Source organism: Pleurodeles waltl, chromosome 6 (assembly GCF_031143425.1).
Source record: "Pleurodeles waltl isolate 20211129_DDA chromosome 6, aPleWal1.hap1.20221129, whole genome shotgun sequence".
In the NCBI taxonomy this organism is placed as follows: Eukaryota; Metazoa; Chordata; class Amphibia; order Caudata; family Salamandridae; genus Pleurodeles; species Pleurodeles waltl.
In genome coordinates, this window is record NC_090445.1 from 1110966391 (window position 1) to 1110985612 (window position 19222).

The window sequence follows — 19222 nt, forward strand, 5'->3', positions numbered from 1 at the left end:
CTCCGCACGCCTCATCCTGAACATCCCCCGCCACTGCCACATCACAGGCCACGTGAGAGACCTGCACTGGATCCTCGTCAACAAGAGACTCACCTTCAAACTCCTCACGCACGCTCACAAAGCACTGCACAACACCGGACCAGAATACCTCAACAGACAGCTCCCCTTCTACACCCCGACCCACCAGGTCCACTACGTCGACCTCGCCCTCGCAACCATCCCACGCATCTGCAGAACTACAACCGAAGGCAGATCATTCTTGCACCTCGCTGCCAAAACATGGAACACTCTTCCCACCCACCTGCGTCAGACTAAGGACCTTCTTACCTTCAGGAGACTTCTGAAGACCTGGCTGTTCAAGCAGTAGCATCGTCCCCCTTTCAGCACCTTGAGAACCTCATGGGTGAGTAGTGCACTTTCCAAATGCCTTGATTGATTGATGTCATAGACAGATTGAATGATTGATTTGCAACATTTATAGTGCGTTCACATCCCCCCAGGGAAGTTTTGGTGCTGCTTCCAGCCAGCCCTTGGGTGTGCTTCAAGTGGTACCCCTCATGCACACAACCCCTCTGCCCCCCACACCTAATCCACTCGCGCTCCCTCAGCAGTCACCTGTAGCAGCAGGCAGGAGGGGCGGGCAGGGGTTGGTCCTCTTTCGTCTCTGAGCCCCCGCGCCCCTCCCTCCCGCGGCCTCACATTTGTCCTGGACCCTGGTTCTGCTAGAAGGACTGTGATCCGACGCTGGGCTGGGGCCGGAGACTCTCAGCGGTTCCCACACTGTCGCCCATTCATCCCATTCAGAGGGTACAATAGAAGTGTGTCACACCAGAGGCCCCGGCTCCAGGGAATCTGACCCTCCCCTGGGGTACTCTGCAGCCGCCATCTGGGGAGCAGCCCGTGGCAGGGGGAGGCCTCAGTGCGCTGGTCCTGTCAGGGCCGAGAACGGAGGGGCTGGCACTGGTGCTTTCTGATTTCAGAGGCACCCGTCATGGACTAGACAAGGACCTGCTACATTACATCAGTGAAGAATACACCACATGAGTGCTTTACCTGCCTGACTGAATCTAGTGCTGCAGCCAGGGGGGGCGCTTTCAGCACTGGACAGTTCCACGCAGGCGCTAGTGCAGTGCGGGTGTTACACACGTCATTGGCTGCCGCGTTTTTTTAATTTACCTCACGCTCTAATATGTAGCAGGTTGTACTTTCCCCGCAAGGATAAAGGCGACTCACGAGCTCCCGACTGAAAACAGCCTTTCATGACTTTCACTAATGACCGGTGGTAATAGCTCATAAACCAGGGAAGCCTTCACTGTGAGTGCTCTTCACAGTGCACATCGACAGAATTGAGTAAGAATATACTTTCACAAAAATGATAAACATTAACCTGTTCAGTCTTGGGCCCCGCTCATTCATGCCTTTTCAAGACTACTGCCACACCCACCGGTATTTAATGCTGTCACACTGTTAAGCTTCTGGCAGATGCCTGGTTCATATCACTTTCATGGGGCAGCTCTTTCCCACACTCTGATCCTTTGTGTCGGGTCCCAGATGTCCCCCCTCCCTCCCTGTACCGTGCCACACTTCTATTGTCCCCGCTGCTCTCTGATTGGCTGCTGAGTGTGAGAACCTCTCTCCAGCCCCAGACCCACACATTACCCTGCAGGCGGAGGGGGATAAATAGGGCAGGAGGGCCGAGCTCTTCAGATACAGATCACTGTGGGTTCACTGCAAAGACCCGGCGCTTCACCCAGACCGGGCAAGATGGCGCCTTCCAGCACCTTGAGGGCATATGAAGAGGAGCGCGAGGAGAGAGATATTAGAAAGGTAAGAATCTGGAAGCTCTATGTATTCATATTTTTGGTATATAAACATAATTAAAGAGCTATTCAAACCTCATGGTGTACATAATTTTTACCATTACCTTCGTTCTGTATAAAATTATTTAGTTTAGCACTTGTATTATAAAGTTATAAATATATTCTCTGCTGGTGACTTTTAACAAGTGTTAAACACGTTTACAACTTTCTTCAAAGACAATAACGAATCCGTATTTTGTCTCTGCAGCTGAGGAAGCCAGTGGTGGAGAAGCTGAGGAGAGATCGCATCAGCAGCAGCATTGAGCAGCTGAGGATGTTACTGCAGAGAGAGTTTGAGGAACAGGAACTTCCGCCCAAAGCAGAGAAAGCGGATATCCTGGAAATGGCCGTGAGATACCTGGCCCGGCGGCTGCAGACACCGACACCAGGTGAGAGCTCGTGAAATGAATTTGCTGTTTTATGGAATAAAGTGTGAAGTCTGGGTACGGACAGGTGGGTGTGGCGAAAGTGGTGTGGGCCACGAGTGGGTGATGCAGTTTCTAGTTACTGAAGGGTGAAAACCACAGTGGGTGCACTTTGCAGTTATGTGCTTGTCTGCGTGTGTGGGGTGGGGAGAGAGGTCGGCTGGGGTTAGTTCATCACTGTCCAGAGGTTTAACTAGTGATAGTAGCATTGGGGTGTTACTCGGGGCTGGCATATGACATTTAAATATCTCCATTACCGCCCAGTGCCATTTTACCTGAAGTAAACTCCTGTTTTAAAGACAAGAGAATCGTCTCTACCTCTAAACCACCTGCAGCAACCAGAGGAAAACATAACCTCCTAGAGGGCTTTAACAGAGAGCATGATCTGTGTGTTCACTTCACGATGTGAAAATGTACAAGCATTAACCCCTCCTCTCTCCCTGCAGCCGTGGCCTCCAGCGAAGGTTACTCCAGGTGCATCCAGGACTCTCTGCACTTCCGCTCCCTCCACGGAGCCCCCACAGAGACCCGGATGAAGCTGCTGCGGGCCCTCCATAGACCTGCGGCTGCAGCAGAGGCTGTGTGTCCTTCTCGGCCTCCGTCCTGTCCCAGCAGCACTAAAGAGCCCGCCCAGGACAGCCCCAGAGCCCCGTGGAGACCCTGGTAATGCGGGGACTGCGGCCTGGACTTTCCTTCGGACTTCTTTAGAGGCCTCGGTCCTCTCTGAGGGGAGAATATTCATTCTGGTGCCTGGAGCCGGCCCTGCTGTGCAGGGGGGAGTTTACTGCACTCCAAGGAGTGGAGTGAAGAGTGAGTGTATATCCTACAGGACGGACAGTGAGTGAATGTTATATCCTCACAGGATGGACAAAGTGAATATTATATGCTCGCAGGTTGGGCAGTATTTGAATGTTACATCCGTATAGGACGAACAGTGTTTGAATAGAATATCCATATTGAATGATGATTGTGGGAACAGTATATCCTCATAAAATTACCAGTGTGAGAACACTGTATCCACTCAGGGTGGGACCTATGGCTATTACATTCGCATAGGATGGGCAGTGAGTACATGCGATATCCATGGAGGATGGAAAGCAAATGGTAAATTCACACTCTGGATGGCCAATATGAATATTAAATCATCTGGACAGTGTGAATATTATATCCGTTTAGGATGAATACTATGGAGATTTCCCAGAATATACGTATGAACAATAATTTCTTGAGCAATGGCAGCACGTGTGTCATTATTTATTAATATATAACATTGTCGAAAAGAATGAACTAAAGTCATTAATAGGATGTGCCTTCAATTTCGAAATCTTTTTAACTATTTCTTTGCAAGAAAGTCAGATGTTATATAGAGTTCTTGCCTAGAATAGGCAGTTTTGTGAAGTTGTGCATATTTAGGAATATGTTATTCCCAGTCCTGAGTTCTCGCGGGGCTCTGGGATTTACTAATTTCACTTCATTTTAAGAAGCTGATTGAAGTACAAATATGTCAATATCCTGAAAGGATGGAGATGGTGCCGGGTATGATTCTGCAGATATATGTGTCTGCAATAATAATAGATGTGTTTGTAATGTGAGGGATTCGGATTAGGGCCCTTATGCACGTCCAGTATGCGTTTACCTTCTGAGTTTCTACCTATTTACGAAGTACTTACTTGTCAGTTACAGGTTGAAGTGAGTGATGACTGGCTCCTCGCTTCTTTTGTATCAACATTGATACATAGTATTTTCTGTTGAAAATTGTCATAAACGTGTACTACCTACTGTGTAGGCAGTGTGTTTCTGTGCTTTCAGAAATATCTCAATCCTCTCTAAGTGATGTATTTGAGACTTTTCCGAAAAAAAGCACGTTAGTTGCCCATTAACTATCAATGTTGATATATCTGTAGTTTCAATTGGAAATTCTTTAGTTAAATCCCCTGCCTTCTGTGAAGGTAAAGTGTGTTTCTGTTCTTTTGGAGATTTGTGATTTATCTCTGAAAAGTGTATGTGACAATGTGCACATTAATTCTGTATTCTCCAAAGTGTAAGGTTCGTTTTTGGTGAATGTAAAGGAGTAATAGTTATAATTAGTGCTCAGTCTCCATTTTAGAATACGTCTTGGCGCTATTTGTGTAAATTACACAATATTGTGTTCTCTTTTATAAAGATTTTCAGTGTGGTGAACTCCCTGCCATAGATTTGTACCTCAATGACTGAGTATGTTCTACTTCCGGTTCTTCTACAATATTTGTAGGGCTGCGATTATCAGTGAACACTCGTTCAGTTACAGAATGAAACCCAGGACTTAGCTTCTGTGATGAAGATATTCACTGTATCACATCTAAGAATATCTTGTGTGTATTCGCTTGTCTCAGCTGTAAACATTTTTGTGACATTGTGTATCTGTCACGTGATTCTCCGCGGTTCCTACTTTATGAAGGGACTTGTTGGAATCAGTGAAGATGTGAACTTGTTCAAATAGAAATGCAGAACTCAATAAAATGGCATTAAACATCAATTGTTGCTCCTTCTGTTTTTCTTTCGATGGCTGAACGTTGCTCTGAAGAAAGATGTTTCCATCGTAGACGACAAGGGCCGGGGCATTGTCAGCGTTTCTCTTACCACAGTTGGAAGGGAAACTGCTCATTGCAGCTGGGACAACAATTCACAGATGTTGTGCAGTTGTGAGATTTATGTCCCAATTATTAAATCAAAGCGTATCACTGGCGGCCAGGTTACGATGGAGTAAACAGAACACTCTCTAGTCAATATTTTAAAATCTGCACTACTGTGAGGGGCAGAGCTCCATGAGACAGTGCACCTGACGTCATGTGTAGCCAAGGGTGCTTCTAGGCACTAGAGTGAAATAAGGAGCCTTGCAACACTCACAGATCTCTATGACAAAATGTGAAATATGGCTTCACTCACTTCGTAGAGAGGGCGGCTTAGATGTATATTGAGCTAAAGTGAAATTGCGTTTCACAAAAACTGGGAGGTCTCACACTCTTGCACTTTCCATGGCAATCTGAGTCCATCATTCAAACACTAGTACATTCTGGCAGCAGAGGAGGAGGGGCAGTGAGCATGCTCAGAGCTAGTGGCTTGACCGTACAGGAATAGGTGCACAAAACCTATGTTTTTTTAAAACATATTCATTTGATCTTATTTTTTTTAAAGAAGTTACTCGTATAAAACAAAGCCACTATGAGATTAGCAAAACCATTGGAATCGGTTCACTCTTTACACGTAGTATGGTTACAGTTGCCTCTCATGGAACCTCGCTGTATACAGCTCTTGTCAGTTGTAACCACAATAACAGTTCATGCAGTTGAAATCAAAGGGAAAATTAACTACTTTTTTCGACCCCTGGCCATGGAGGCTGCAAAATCAGTGCCAAAAACAAAGGAACACAGGACTCATTCTTATAAGCTCTCTATTAGTGTAATAATAACAAATTGCAGCGAGAGCCCCAACAAGATCTTTCCTGGCAGCTGAGGTAGTTAAAGTGATTTTGAATGTATGATGTATGTGTGGTTACAGGTGAGAGTGTGTTTGTGTGAAAGAGACATTGTGAATGTCAGTGACTGGTACTGAGTGAAAATGAGACTGAGTGCCAGTAAGGGAGCAAGAGTGGGTCAGAGTCAGTGAGAGCAGGTGTGATGGAAAGCGAGGAAGACTGGATGAGTCAGAATGATTAAGAATGGATGTCAAGGAGTGCATACGTGAGTGAGTGAATGAGTGAGGTTGAGAGTGAGTGCAAATGAGTGAGTGCAACCATGAGTGACAATGAATGCGCTAGTGTAAGTGAGTGAGAACAAGTGAGAATGGGTGTATGTGAGTAAGTATGAGTCAATAAAGGTAAGATTGAAGGTGAATATGAAGAAATACGTCTGAGTGAATGAGAATACGTTTCAGTAAGTCAGAGTGAAGGGGTGCGAGTAAGAATGAATGAAAGTGAATATGAGTGAGAATATATGAGTGAGCGAGAGTAAATATGAGTGAAAGTTTTGTGAATGAGAAAGAATGAGTGCAAGAGAGTGAGAATGAGTGCATGTGAGCATGAATGAATGAGTGTGAGCGTGTGAAAAAGAGTGGGAGTCAGAAAATGTAAGTGAACATGACTGATATGCTTACAAATCTGATGTTGGCCCTGGTATACTGATGGTAAATCTTAGCTTATAGAGGTAACTATGGCAAGATATTGGTTGTCATACAGGAGGCAATACTTAGCATGACAGGCACCTGTGACAAAATACTGGCACTCGTACACTGGAACTTTACGCTTGGCATAATAGGCAACTTTAGAAAAATACTGGGACTGGAAAACAAGAGGTTATTCTAGGTATATGGGATACAGATGGAAAAATGCTGGCACTGGCATACTTAAACACAACTCTTGGCATAGGAGCCACCCATGGCAAAATGTTGGTAGCACATTTGAGGCAAAATGAAGGCCCTGAAATACCAGAGGTAATTTTTGACATAAAGGTCTATAATAGTATAGGGACAGCTTTAATGTAAAAATTCCGACATTAGCATATTGTAGCAATTTTTGGGCATAATGGGTGCCAACAATATATGAAAGACACAAATGACAATATGTTCGGTCTGGCTCAATGAAGTTTCTTTTTGATGTGTGTGGGTAGTCATATCACATTTTGAAAAAAAAAAAAGTGGGGTCAACTCCTGGGTTAGGCTCACCATGAAATATTGAACATTTAACAAGTGTCCATTCACTCATTAGCAAATATATGTGAAACATGGTGCTTTAAAATGTACTATGAACCAACTTTATTCAAAAATGTCTTGTGGAAGAACCTCTGCCACCCCCAAAACTTGGAAGAAGTTCACTACAATTCAGGGCAATTATTACATCCCAACACTTTCAAAGATCATGCATCACCCTAATATAGGTGGTGTCTAAAACAGGCATTTGCTTGTTTTATGTTGTTAGATAAATAATGCAGCTATGATAGCACTTCATCTATTTAATTACTGTGATGTCAGTCATACTGTGCGTGATGCCACTTCTGCTATCCCAGGCATTTTGCAGACTCAATGTCCATGAACCCATAACGGAAATGCAAGAGCCGCAGTGGCTGGAAATTTAGAAGATGCAACTACTATGTTAAAAAACAAAAGAAAACTTGACTGGTCCTTAGGAGACAAAGCAAAGGGAGTCACTCATAGGGAATATCACATTAATTGGGAGCCCTTTTGATCTATTTTGTGTCTCCTGGTATGTGTAGGACCAATGGGATTCGCAAGGAATTGATAGGTGAGGCCTTACACACCGCCCTGGGATTCATTCTTCATCAATTTTCTTCTGAATCCCATTAGTCCTACACATATCAAGAAACACAATATGGTTCAAAAGCGCTCCCAAATAATGGAGAACTCCATATGAGTGAGTCCCTTTCCTTTGTCTCCAAGGGGCCTCTCACATTAGCGTAGTTTTCTTAACTTTTAGACAGAGAGGACATAAACGCTGACACCCCGTCTCCACTTATTACTTTGGACCACGTTAGGAAATCAGGCCCATTTGTTTCTGAGATGCAACTACTACGACATTGACATTTTCTTAATTGGGGATTTGGGAAGAGGATGTGGTGTTCAGCCCAGCCCACAAATGATGCTCCTTAACCTATATGCTGGTGTCCCCACTGATACTGTTGCCTGTATTTGGTGCATGAAATGAAGAGAATCCAACAGTTGTTGAGCCAGATCTGGGATCAGGGCCATCCCAGTGATACATGCTGAATTTGTTCTGGTGTAATTTGATGGCAATGTTACACATTCTTCAGCACCCACAAGTTGCCTCCTTTCTGTTCAGAGCAGCAATCTATTGGAAGTGAAGTGGGTTTCGTATATCCACTTCAAGCTGGCCAACACAAAGGATCAAATTAAGGGCCCCCTGAGCAGTTTAGAAGACAGATGTCATTGCAACAGAGAGAAAACGAAGACACTTAGGCCCATTTTTAACAGAAAATGGCAGAGCGCGACGCTGCGCCAAAATTGGAAGTTATGCGCTATTTAATTGCATATGGCGCACCTCTGTGCTGTCCCATACGCCGGCGCTAAGTTTGCAGCTGCGTGCCAACGCAGCCACCCTTGCGCCATGGTGCAAGGATGGCTGTGATGGGGGGGAGATCGTTTTTGTGCAGGAAGAGACTCCTTCCTTTACAAAACCAATCTTAATTGGTAATTTGCTCTTTCTATGTGTGCTGCAGAATAGAAAGAGCACACATAGAAAGTGAAAAAAACGAGGAGTAATAAAAGTATTTCTCCTTGTTGCACCATGCTAACACCATCCCTGGGGTGGCGTTAGATTTTGTCGCTGCCTCAGGTTTACAAAACCTCGTAAATTTGGGGCAGCGTCAAAATGCAACGGGTGTTGCTGTGGCACACCCACAGCAGCACCCATTGCACGCCCCTTCCACGCAAAATGCTGCGTGTGAAGGGGCCTTATTTACAAGGTGGCGTTAAGCCACAGAAAGTGGCTTAACGCCACCTTGTAAATATGGTGCAGGGCATAGTGCCACTGGAGCGTCACAAAAAGTGGCACTAGGGGCTCTTAAATATGCCTCTTCGGCCCAGATTTAAGAGGGCAAAGCACCTCATCTAAGAGATTCCACAGCGTCATCTTTGTGGCTACTTTTAACGCCTGCACAGAGTAGGCGTTAAAAGGGGGCATACCATTGCTTTCAACGGGCCCCTATGTACTGTGAAGGATTAGCAACAACATTTTGGCACTAATACTACAAAGTACATCAATAATGTCAAAAATGTAAACACTATTGCCCCTACGCTGCGCCATGGTGTGCTGTACATTAAATATGATGCACACATGGTGGCCGTAGGCGGTGCTAAGGGGTGCAAGAAAAGTTCTTAAATCAGGCCCTTAGGGCCTCATTTTTAAAGATTTGGCTTAGGGCGGCGCCGCAAGTCTTTTTGCTGCGCTGCCGTACAGCAAATCAAAAGGGCAGGAACGCACCATATTTATGAGATACAGTGCATTCCTGTCCTTTCAGCCAGAGCTGGTGCACAACTTGGCATCTAGCGCCCACGCAGGTACCCTTGCACCATGGTGCAGGGGTGTCTACATTGTTGGAAGGATTGTTTTGTGCAGGAAAGCTACTGCATAAAAACAATCCATGGAGGCGGCGTCCTCATTCTATGTGTGCCGCAGAATGCAGCACACATGGAAAGAGGAAAAAGGAGGAGAAATTAAAACATTTCTCCTCATTACACCCCCTCTGGGAGGGGTAAGGTTTGGGAACTGTCCCAGGTTTAAGTGATTTGGTCAATCTGGAGCACATCAAAACCCATGGTTGGTGCGTGGGAACACCAACGGCAATGCACATGAAACGCCTCCCTGACATAGAGTACGGCAAGGCAGCACTTTGCGCTGCCTTGCCTTACTCCAAATCTATGAGGCCATACAAAGCCACACAAGGTGGCTTTGCGTCGCTCCATATAAGATTGAGAGGCCTGTGCCCTAGAAGCGTCACAAAAGTGAAGCCCTGGTGGCGCAGGCCTCTTGTAAATAAGCCCTTTAGCTTGGTATCACTTCACAAAAGCTTAAGAGAAACTATGGGCTTCATTTACAAGGCCCGTTGCGCAGGGCGGTGAAGCAAGTGCCTTGTTGCGCCACCCTGCGGCTCCAGGAAAAGGCAGAAATATGCTGTATCTACAAGTACGGTGCATTTCTTCCATCTCCCCCTGAGCTGGTGCACAAATTGCTGCCATGACTACAAAAAAAAGGCTTTTAAAAAGAATAAAGCAGATGCATGGGTTGCAGGAGTGTGTCAGGGATGAAGAGGAGGTGAAGCAACATGGTGGGTTTGGCTGGGTGAAGTAACATGACCAGATGGGGTGAAGCCACATGGAAAAGGAATACTATGCTACAGTTTGCAAGCAGAATTGCATAATTTCGGATAACAAAACTGCACTCACATTACACGACCTTGTCTGTGAAAAACAAAACTTTTTAAATGATAAATATAAGACAAAAAAAAGTGATTGCGTCATTACTTCATCTCAGTTCACACTACACTAACGGGAATGTTAAATACCAACCAGATTTTCACAAAAGAAACACAAAAGATGAAAGGAAATTTATAATTTGGAAAAAGAGGAACTTAAGGCCTGATTAAAAACTCGGTGGACAGGTTACTCTGTCACAATGGTGATGAATATCCTGTCCGCTGATATCTAAATCCCATTATATTCTATGAGATTTAGATTTGGGCAGAAAAGATATCTGTCTCCTTTGTGACGGAGTTACCCATCTACAGAGCTCTAAACCAGGCCCTTAGATTGGTAATTCTTTGCAGTAAGAGCTAGATATGATTTTACCAAAAAACATATCATATATCCGCACATTGTGTCTGTGATGATATTTTTTATTATGGAAGCATAATATGTTGCATGTAAATGTAAGTGCCCTTTAGACCCAAGTGGGTTGTTTAATCGCCCATCGGTCATTGAAGGGTTTGGCCTCTGCTCCTATGGTGGAGGACTTCTGTGCCGTCAGTGGACGACTAAAGGCACGAAACATTGCTGAGAAGCTGCTATGCTTGTTGCATGGACTCAGAAAATAACATTTCCAAGAAACAAGCTCCCAAAGTATGAGTTTGTTTCTTGAAAACAAAAAATAAGCCCCGATGCATTGAGTCATTGTTTGTTTAATGTGCCCCAGGAATGGCTGTCCAGGATATGGAAATGTAGAGCTGCCGGAAGTAGTGGGAGGTGACCGTCACCATGACCTGGCGGGTCGCTGATTGATAGGCGTCAGGTCAGATGTTTATGCAGCCAGCAAAGGTTCTAGCACTGCAAGCCTGGTGTTTTCTTCACTCTCAAGGTAAATAATGCCCATCGTGTCTTTAACAATATTTATCAATCAGCACTAATAACTGTCGGGTCGCTGAATGATAAGCTATTCCTCCTATATAGATTGCAACCCCAAGAGGACCTCAGGCAATGGATGACTAATGGCTTTCAGCTTCTGCCACAGCCCCATATAAAAGCCGCTGATAGAATACAACCAGTGAATTAGACACAGCAACCGCCACAAGGTTGATCTGCTCGGTATGCAAAAGCACTGGAGAAATGGGCAGTCAAGAAACGCCAGAACTTCCCAAGGCATACCTAAGGCATATGTATGCTATGCTATGCGAATGTAGGCGAGACACTATAATTGAACAGATGAATCGTCATATGCACTACACACATACACGCACGCACACATGGGCTTGCGGACTGATACACATCAGATATATTTTTACATTAAAAGAAAAACACCCTTCTCCATCTTTGCATGCATACACAAAAACACACATGCAGATAACACCACCACAAGAAGATTCTTCTCATACACAAAAATGCAGGCAGATGGACTCTTGTATGCATACACAGAGATCGGTTAACACACACACTCACACTTATCTTAACATATACACACGTATCTGAATGCATACACAGTAGACACACACACACACACACACGTGCACACACACCTTCCAATGCACACACGCACGAATGGGTTCTCGGCACACTCTCACATTCATTTGGGTTCCATGGGTGTTGCATAGGAACATCCCAAGCAACACCCAAGGAACGTACCTTTCATGTAGTGTTATGCGTGAAAGGGATATTTACAAGGTCATGAAAAACCTACAAGGTGGCTTTGCGTGGCCATATAAATATGGGCTGTCACACTGTTCCACCGGAGCATAACAAAAATGATGCTCCAGTGGCACAGAGTGCCGCTAGGGCTGAAGCCCAACAATTCAGAGGCATGTTTTTTATTCTGTTCAATCCCTGTATGTATGAGATACGCATGCTTTACTTAAAGGCCGTCAGGTCTATTGGTATTATTGATTACCATAACAATTATTTAGTTAGCACTTACTCATTTCTTTTTTATTTACCTTCCTTTATAGCATCACTTATCCCAGTGTGGAGTATCAGATTGCTTTATATTATATACAGATATTATAAGGAGAAAATGAAGCCTACAAGTGTGTACACCAAAGTGCGGGACATGTTACATAACACAACAAAGGTTACGAGGTGTAGAATTCACATATCACAAACACTGGTAGACATTCTGTATTAAAATTGCTTGATATGGAGAAATAAAAAGTCACAACAACACAGTGGGTGTTATTGTGTGTACTCATAAAACCTTAATGCCACCCAAGCAGCCACTCTTTGCAGCCACAGAGTAACGAAAACTTCGGTGGGGAAACAAAACCGTTCTAAACTTCTTCCATGCACTTTGCAGGCAGCTCCATGGTGACGTGTCATTCCTCACCGTGTTATATTAGTGGGATCAGTGCTTGAAATGGAAAAATGAAAGTACAGGTACTCTGTACCAGAGTACCTGCTTGTTTCCGAGAAGTGCCGGTACTCTCCAATTAGGAGTATTACGTTTTTCTTGAGATGTGCCGGTACTCTCCCTATCAAAATAAAAAAGTGCCGGTACTCAGTACCGGACAGTACCGGCCCATTTAAAGCACTGAGTGGGATTGTAACTTCTGAACTAAAAGTACCAAAAGGATCTCAGTGAGAAAAGGGAGAAACGTAGACCCATCTTCTACATAACATAGAAATCAGTGCTATGCATGTTACGTACTTAGGAGCAGACACAATAACTCTCTATCCTACTTTATGATGAGTTAAACTGTGACTCGACAACACACACATCCGTCCAGCAAGTGCATTAATCAACAGAATTATCTTACCATTATTATACCCTAAAAATTGCTGAGCACCCAAAGATCTTTTCAGCAGATTCCTTAAAAAACAAATTTATATGACCGGAAGAAATGTGTTTCTATTTCCAGACCGAGCTATATTCCGTTTAGTTTAGCTGGTGCCCAAATCTCTCTTTTGAAACACGCAAACGCAGCATTTAAATTTGTGAGGCATCTCGGGCCCCCTTAATGCTTTACTGCCACTCATTACCCCTTCAGCTTACTCTTGCAGCTTTCTGTTTTCTCCCTTTGTGATGCTTTTTCATTTTTCTCTTCCTCCACATTTCCCATGAGTGTCTTTTGCTCACAGTAAATGCCTGATGCAGAAAACTAAGGAGCAGTTTTAAGAAAGGTTGTGTGGCACCCAATGCAGCACCACTTTTCTTGTGCCCCTTAGCACCTCCTAACGCCACCATGTGTGCGACGTATTTAAAATATGGCTCACCATGATGCATGGTAGAGAGCAATAGCATCAATAATTGGGATACTATTGATGTACTATTCAAGGTTAGTGCCAACATTTTGGCTCTAACCCTAACCAGTAGATAGCAGCCCATTAGAAATAATGGTTTGCCCCATTTTAATGCCTGATCTGAGCAGGCATTAAACATGGGGAAAACAATGGAGCAGAGCAGTCTTTTAGATTTCTTTGCATCATTTTGTCAGCCTCCCTAATGGGGGAACACCCCTCTTGCATTCATTATGCCTGCAGCAGGCATAATGTGGTGCAAGGGGTTACAAAGTGGCGCAATGCCTGCATTGCGCCACTTAGTAAATCTGGCGTGGTGAATTTGGCTTTGTTGGGCCACGTTAGTGTAAAAAAATAATGCTACTGTGGCACAAGGAGGAGCTAGGCCCTCTTAAATCTGGACCCAAGTGCTGGTCCTCAAAATTAATTGCCAGTGCCCCACACCGGAAACGACCCGCTCAAAATAAGCACTGGGCCTGTGACTGCGGTGCATCATTAGCGCTGAGTAAAGGTAGACTGCTAACAGGCCTGTGACTGAGGAAAATTATGAGAGCTGATTGAAGGTAGAATGCTGACAGGCCTGTGTCTGAGGTACATCATGAGAGCTGTGGGAAGGTAGACTGCTGGCAGTGCTGTAATTGAGACGCATCACAGAAATGTTAGAATGCTGTAGGTTAAAAAAAATCAGAATAACATATCAAAATAGACCGTTTGATGTTCAGTAAATATTGCCACAAACTGGCTTCTGGAAACAAATCTTTACCAAGAAGTAAATAGAAATATCATAAAATGGACTATGAGATCAGCCAGAGTCTCTGGCCTTATCTATTAGGAAAACAATAGTTCACTTAGGACTCATTTCCATATGCATTTAAAGTATTGGTGATTCTATTTCCATTTCAGTTAATACCACATAGGCGAAGGCTAGTCAGTAAATCATATTTATTATTAGTAATTACCATACCAGTAAAGTGGTGGCAAATAATGTGCTTGGTGTCCGTGGTGATAGCACTGTGCAAACAGGAAAACAATAAGTGAGTTCTGTGTATGTACAAGAAACAAGCAACCTAGGTCAGTAGACGTTCTGGGTTCACAAACTGTAAATGTGCTAGCCAATCTCATGGGATCTAAATAGTAGACTTAGCCTGATTGTTCAAAGCATCAATGTTTCATCCAGTGCTTCATTTGTAAAATAATAAGTGCTAGGACCCTTGCAGGAACTCACCGCAGCTTGCACCACCCATTGCCCCTGCCAGCGCTGACAATGACAGTGCCAAGAAAACTACTAACCATCACGTACCTACTAGTATGACAATTCTGTCTATGCTGAATATTCCAGGCCCCCACAAAGCTACAAGAATGCCTTGTGTGGCAGACAGTCATCGTAATGTGCATTGAATTAATAAACAACTGTTGTTGTACTCATTTCTAAACTAGACAAACTGTGCCACCATGTGGCGCACTGTCATAATTGCCGGTGTTGACAATTAAGTGCTGGTGCCAAGTACTGGATGCCACCAGCTCAAATTAAGAACTGTAATATGTAAGGTAATTATCCATACAGGATTATAGGGGGAACTGGAAAAAAATGAAAAAAGAAAAAGTGGTTATATTTAGTAGCATAGAGAGACAATGTGGGAGAGGTGGGCAACAAAAATGACAAAAAAACACTCACTGTGCCACGTTTGAAGAGGCAAAAGGTTTATTTATTGATAGATAGAGCAGGACAGCTCTAAGGAGCACAGTGGAAAAACGTAAGCATTACAATTGTGACATAAAAGAGTGAATATTAATCGAGAAAGGTTCAGAGAGTTATGAACTTACCCAAATGCAGAGTGGCAGTTAAATAATTGCTCAGAGGTCGGCAGCCATCTGCAACTTACGCCTTTTACCCTCACATAACATATATAGGCTATGGGAACTTGTCTATTACCAGTACTTAACCAGTTAATTTACCAGCCATCACCTAGTGAAGAGGCATGAAATAAATAAAGAGATCTGTCACACACTGCTGATCAATCAGAGGCCTTTAATCTGGTCCAGCACTGCAGGTCCCAAGTAACTATACACTATGACCACTGTGACCGCTTCTATACATCTCACAAGGATACTCACATATGGGAAGATAGTAAAAATGCTAATCCCAGAAGACATCTCCACTTTTTCTCTGTCTCTCCAACCATGTCAGCTCAGGACTAGGACTATACACAAAAGTTCAGCATGGACAAACCTGTGCAGTAACCAGCTAAGTAGACTATAATGATAAGAAATACTGTAAAGGGACAGAGTTGATCAAAGCTGCCGTCTTACCAAAAACCATAAACTGAGCATCTTTCTCACATCTCATCATCCACTACACTGGTGATTGATCATCACGCATGAGATGGAAACACTTCCCTCATAGGATTACAAAAGAAGGATAATGCTTTCAATCACACACCCTACACGGCGTAGCTTGCAATTAGGTACGTGCTTCAGTGTTCCACTTTGGAGTAGTAAGCACTGTATAAATGCTGGAATATAATAAAATCACCCTAAACCATAGGCTGCCTCAGCAATTCAAAGCAGCCAGCAGAAGTGTTGCCCATCACAGTCCAAGGCATAAACTGAAAGACAGGCATGGAGGTCGCCTTTTTCATTTTAAAGACTGCATCTGCACTTGTCAAGTGTGCAAAGGGAAAATAAGAAATCAAATTCAATAAAATTCAGTAGCTACACTATCATTACTGGATAAAATAAAGGATCTCCAAAGGTCCATAACAGGAGCCACTAGTCTCTTCCAGCAGTTCGTCGAGGTTTAAAAATCAAGTTTTCTGCTACGGAAGCTACATTGCTGATGCACAGCCAGGGTCACCCCCATGTCCTAGGCCTACTACTACCTTTCCCCCTTGGAATGACTAGGCAAGTATCCCTTCATAGTTGCTCTTTTCTGTGCCTCATTTACAAAGATTTGGAATATGACAGCGCCACAAGTCTTTTTCCTGCGCTAACGTACGCCAAATCAAAATGGAGGAAATGCACTATATTTATGAGACATGGTGCATTCCTGTCCTTTCAGCCAGTGCTGGTGCACAATTTGGTGCCTATTGCCAAAGCAGGCACCCTGGCACTTATATGTGTCTGAACATTACCTTCAGTTCTTTGAGAACATTTTGTTGGTGAGCTATCTTCACCCCGCCAAGATCTCTGTAATGCTGAGCTTCAATATCATTCATTCATTGAGTTACATGCATAGACTTTCACACCTGAGGACTGTACCTATCTGCCATAGTGAAGCTTGACACATTTGACATCAGTCATGATATTGAAGGTTGACCCTCACTCCACCAAGAAAAGAATCTTTACATCTTCTTCATGACAGTCCATTACAAACACTATTATACCAGCATCCTATGTCAGGACTCTGCTCCTGAGGGAATACACACTGCCTTTTCCAGGTTTGATCCACTATGATGAGGAAGCATCATTTGAATCAACCCCAGTTGTGATTTTCCTTGTCCCTTTCTTTCACTTTGTCATATAAAATATATATAAGCCCTCCTTACCAGATGCCACCTTACTCCAACTTCCTCCTGTAACTTTCTCCTCCTTTACAGACCTCCACCTAACAACTCCACTTTCCCAGATGCTTTTCTTGACACAGTCTCAAACCTTATTACACTATACTCCAATCTATGCATTCTTGGGGATCTAAACATATGGTTTGACAAACCCAATATGCCCCATCCAAAAGCTAGCACCACTGGCCTACTCGCATTGAACCTACATCAGATTGTACACAATCCCACACACATCGCTGGTCACATCCTAGATGTCATTTTTGCTAAGCCTGAACTCGTTACTTTTCGTAGCATCACACCAACCACCTGGTCAGACCACCATATGATAACTTTCCGACATACAACTCCAAAAATCAACACACCCCACAACTACTTACATACATACACCTATCGACCATGGAGCAAACTCAAATTGGATCACTTAGAAACACAACTAACAGCAAACACAGATCTAGATACAATTAATTCTGTACCAAAACTTTATGAGTGGCTACAGGAAGCTTTTGATGTTCTAATACCACTCAGAAAAACTAAACACGACATAAGAAAACCAACACCTTGGAGCAACACAGAACTTAAAAAGATAAAGCAACAAATCAGAAAGTTGCAGCGGACCTGGCTCAAAACAAACAACAGTCAAGACAAACTGCAGCTACACAAACTTAACAGGATATACAAATCATCAATCAAAAAAGCTAAAAAAAGATACTACTCAGACAGAATTCAAAATGCTCAATCTACAACCAAGGAATTTTATAAAATTCTCAATGAATTTCGAAAACCTACATGCATGGAAGGAAGTCATCCCACCACTCAAGATTTTACAAACAAATTGGCAACTCACTACACAACCAAGGCAGACACATTGGACTCCTACTTAAAACAGAAGAAAACCATCAGCACGAACCCCTTTACTAAAATACCCTTTAAGAATAAACCATCCCAACCTCTACAGTCCTTCAAACAAATATCCCAGGATGAATTTATGGATTTGGTCAAAGCAAGCAGACCTTCTGGTTGCCCTTCTAACCCTTGCCCACCACAAATCTTCAAGAACATCCTGCTATCTACTTCTGCTGCCACACCTGTAAGAAGAATCATCAACAACTCTTTAACTTCAGGAACTTTTCCTGCAGACCAGAAAAAGGCATACATACGACCATTATTAAAGAAAACAAACCTAGACCCGCAAGACCCCAACAACTACAGACCTATCACAAATGGACCGTTCCTGGGGAAATTGATAGAAAGAGCAGCATTCGCCCAGATGTCACAATTCATTGAAGACAATTCTATACTTTCAGACTTCCAAACTGGATTCCGCCCAGGAAGAAGCACTGAATCGGCACTCATGGCAATCTGGGACGATCTTAAAAACACAGTCGACCAAAATGGAGTTGCTGCACTACTTCTCTTGGACCTCTCAGCTGCCTTTGATACGGTTGACCATGACACCCTAACTCAAAGACTCCACAAAGCCGGCATACAAGGGATTGCTCTCGACTGGATTACTTCCTATCTTCAAAAAAGAGCGAATATCATCCACTCGCCCCCCTTCTCGTCCAAACCCTACCTCACAAAAGCAGGGGTCCCCCAAGGGTCAATCATCTCACCTTTGCTTTTCAACATCTACATGATATCTTTACCAGAACTGATCAATGATTTCCATCTCACATGCTACAACTATGCAGATTACACACAAATACTATTTAAATTAGAAGACCCCAAAAACATTGAAAACTCACAAATCTTCAGTTGCCTCGGAGCCGTTGATCAGTGGATGACCTGGAGCCATCTCAAACTAAATACCTCCAAAACAGAAATACTCATATGTGGTGACTGGAAAAATTATGACCCTCTGTGCGTCTGGCCTGACGATCTCGGACCACCTCCTCAATTATCCAAGGAAGTTAAAAACCTAGGAATCACCATGGATTCCAAGTTAACTATGAATGCCCAAGTAGACAAATTAGCACGCACAAGCTTCATCACCTTAAAGACTTTACGACGCATCTTCCCCCACCTCGGATTTCCACACAAGGTGGAAGCTACTATCTCGCTTGTACTATCCAAACTGGATTATGCCAATAGCCTCTACCATGGATCATCTCTATCTGTTATGAAAAAACTACAACGTATCCAGAATTCCGCA

The 19222-nt window shown here is 43.6% G+C and overlaps 1 protein-coding gene across 1 annotated transcript; it reads left to right on the top strand.

The window, feature by feature from the left end:
- The first annotated feature begins 1711 nt into the window (after positions 1–1711).
- On the top strand, positions 1712–4799 carry LOC138300637 (transcription factor HES-5-like). The gene is made up of 3 exons (XM_069240249.1): positions 1712–1827; positions 2068–2248; positions 2731–4799. The coding sequence occupies exons 1-3, from the start codon at positions 1765–1767 to the stop codon at positions 2949–2951; spliced, it is 465 nt and encodes a 154-aa protein (XP_069096350.1). The 5' UTR covers positions 1712–1764; the 3' UTR covers positions 2952–4799.
- The last annotated feature ends 14423 nt before the right edge of the window (positions 4800–19222 follow it).

Bases quoted from the DNA above. Each gene is read 5' to 3' on its own strand.
- LOC138300637 (XM_069240249.1), top strand. From the start codon at position 1,765: ATGGCGCCTTCCAGCACCTTGAGGGCATATGAAGAGGAGCGCGAGGAG. The intron at 1,828-2,067 runs GTAAGAATCTGG...TTGTCTCTGCAG, and splicing joins AGGAGAGAGATATTAGAAAG to CTGAGGAAGCCAGTGGTGGA. The intron at 2,249-2,730 runs GTGAGAGCTCGT...CTCTCCCTGCAG, and splicing joins GCTGCAGACACCGACACCAG to CCGTGGCCTCCAGCGAAGGT.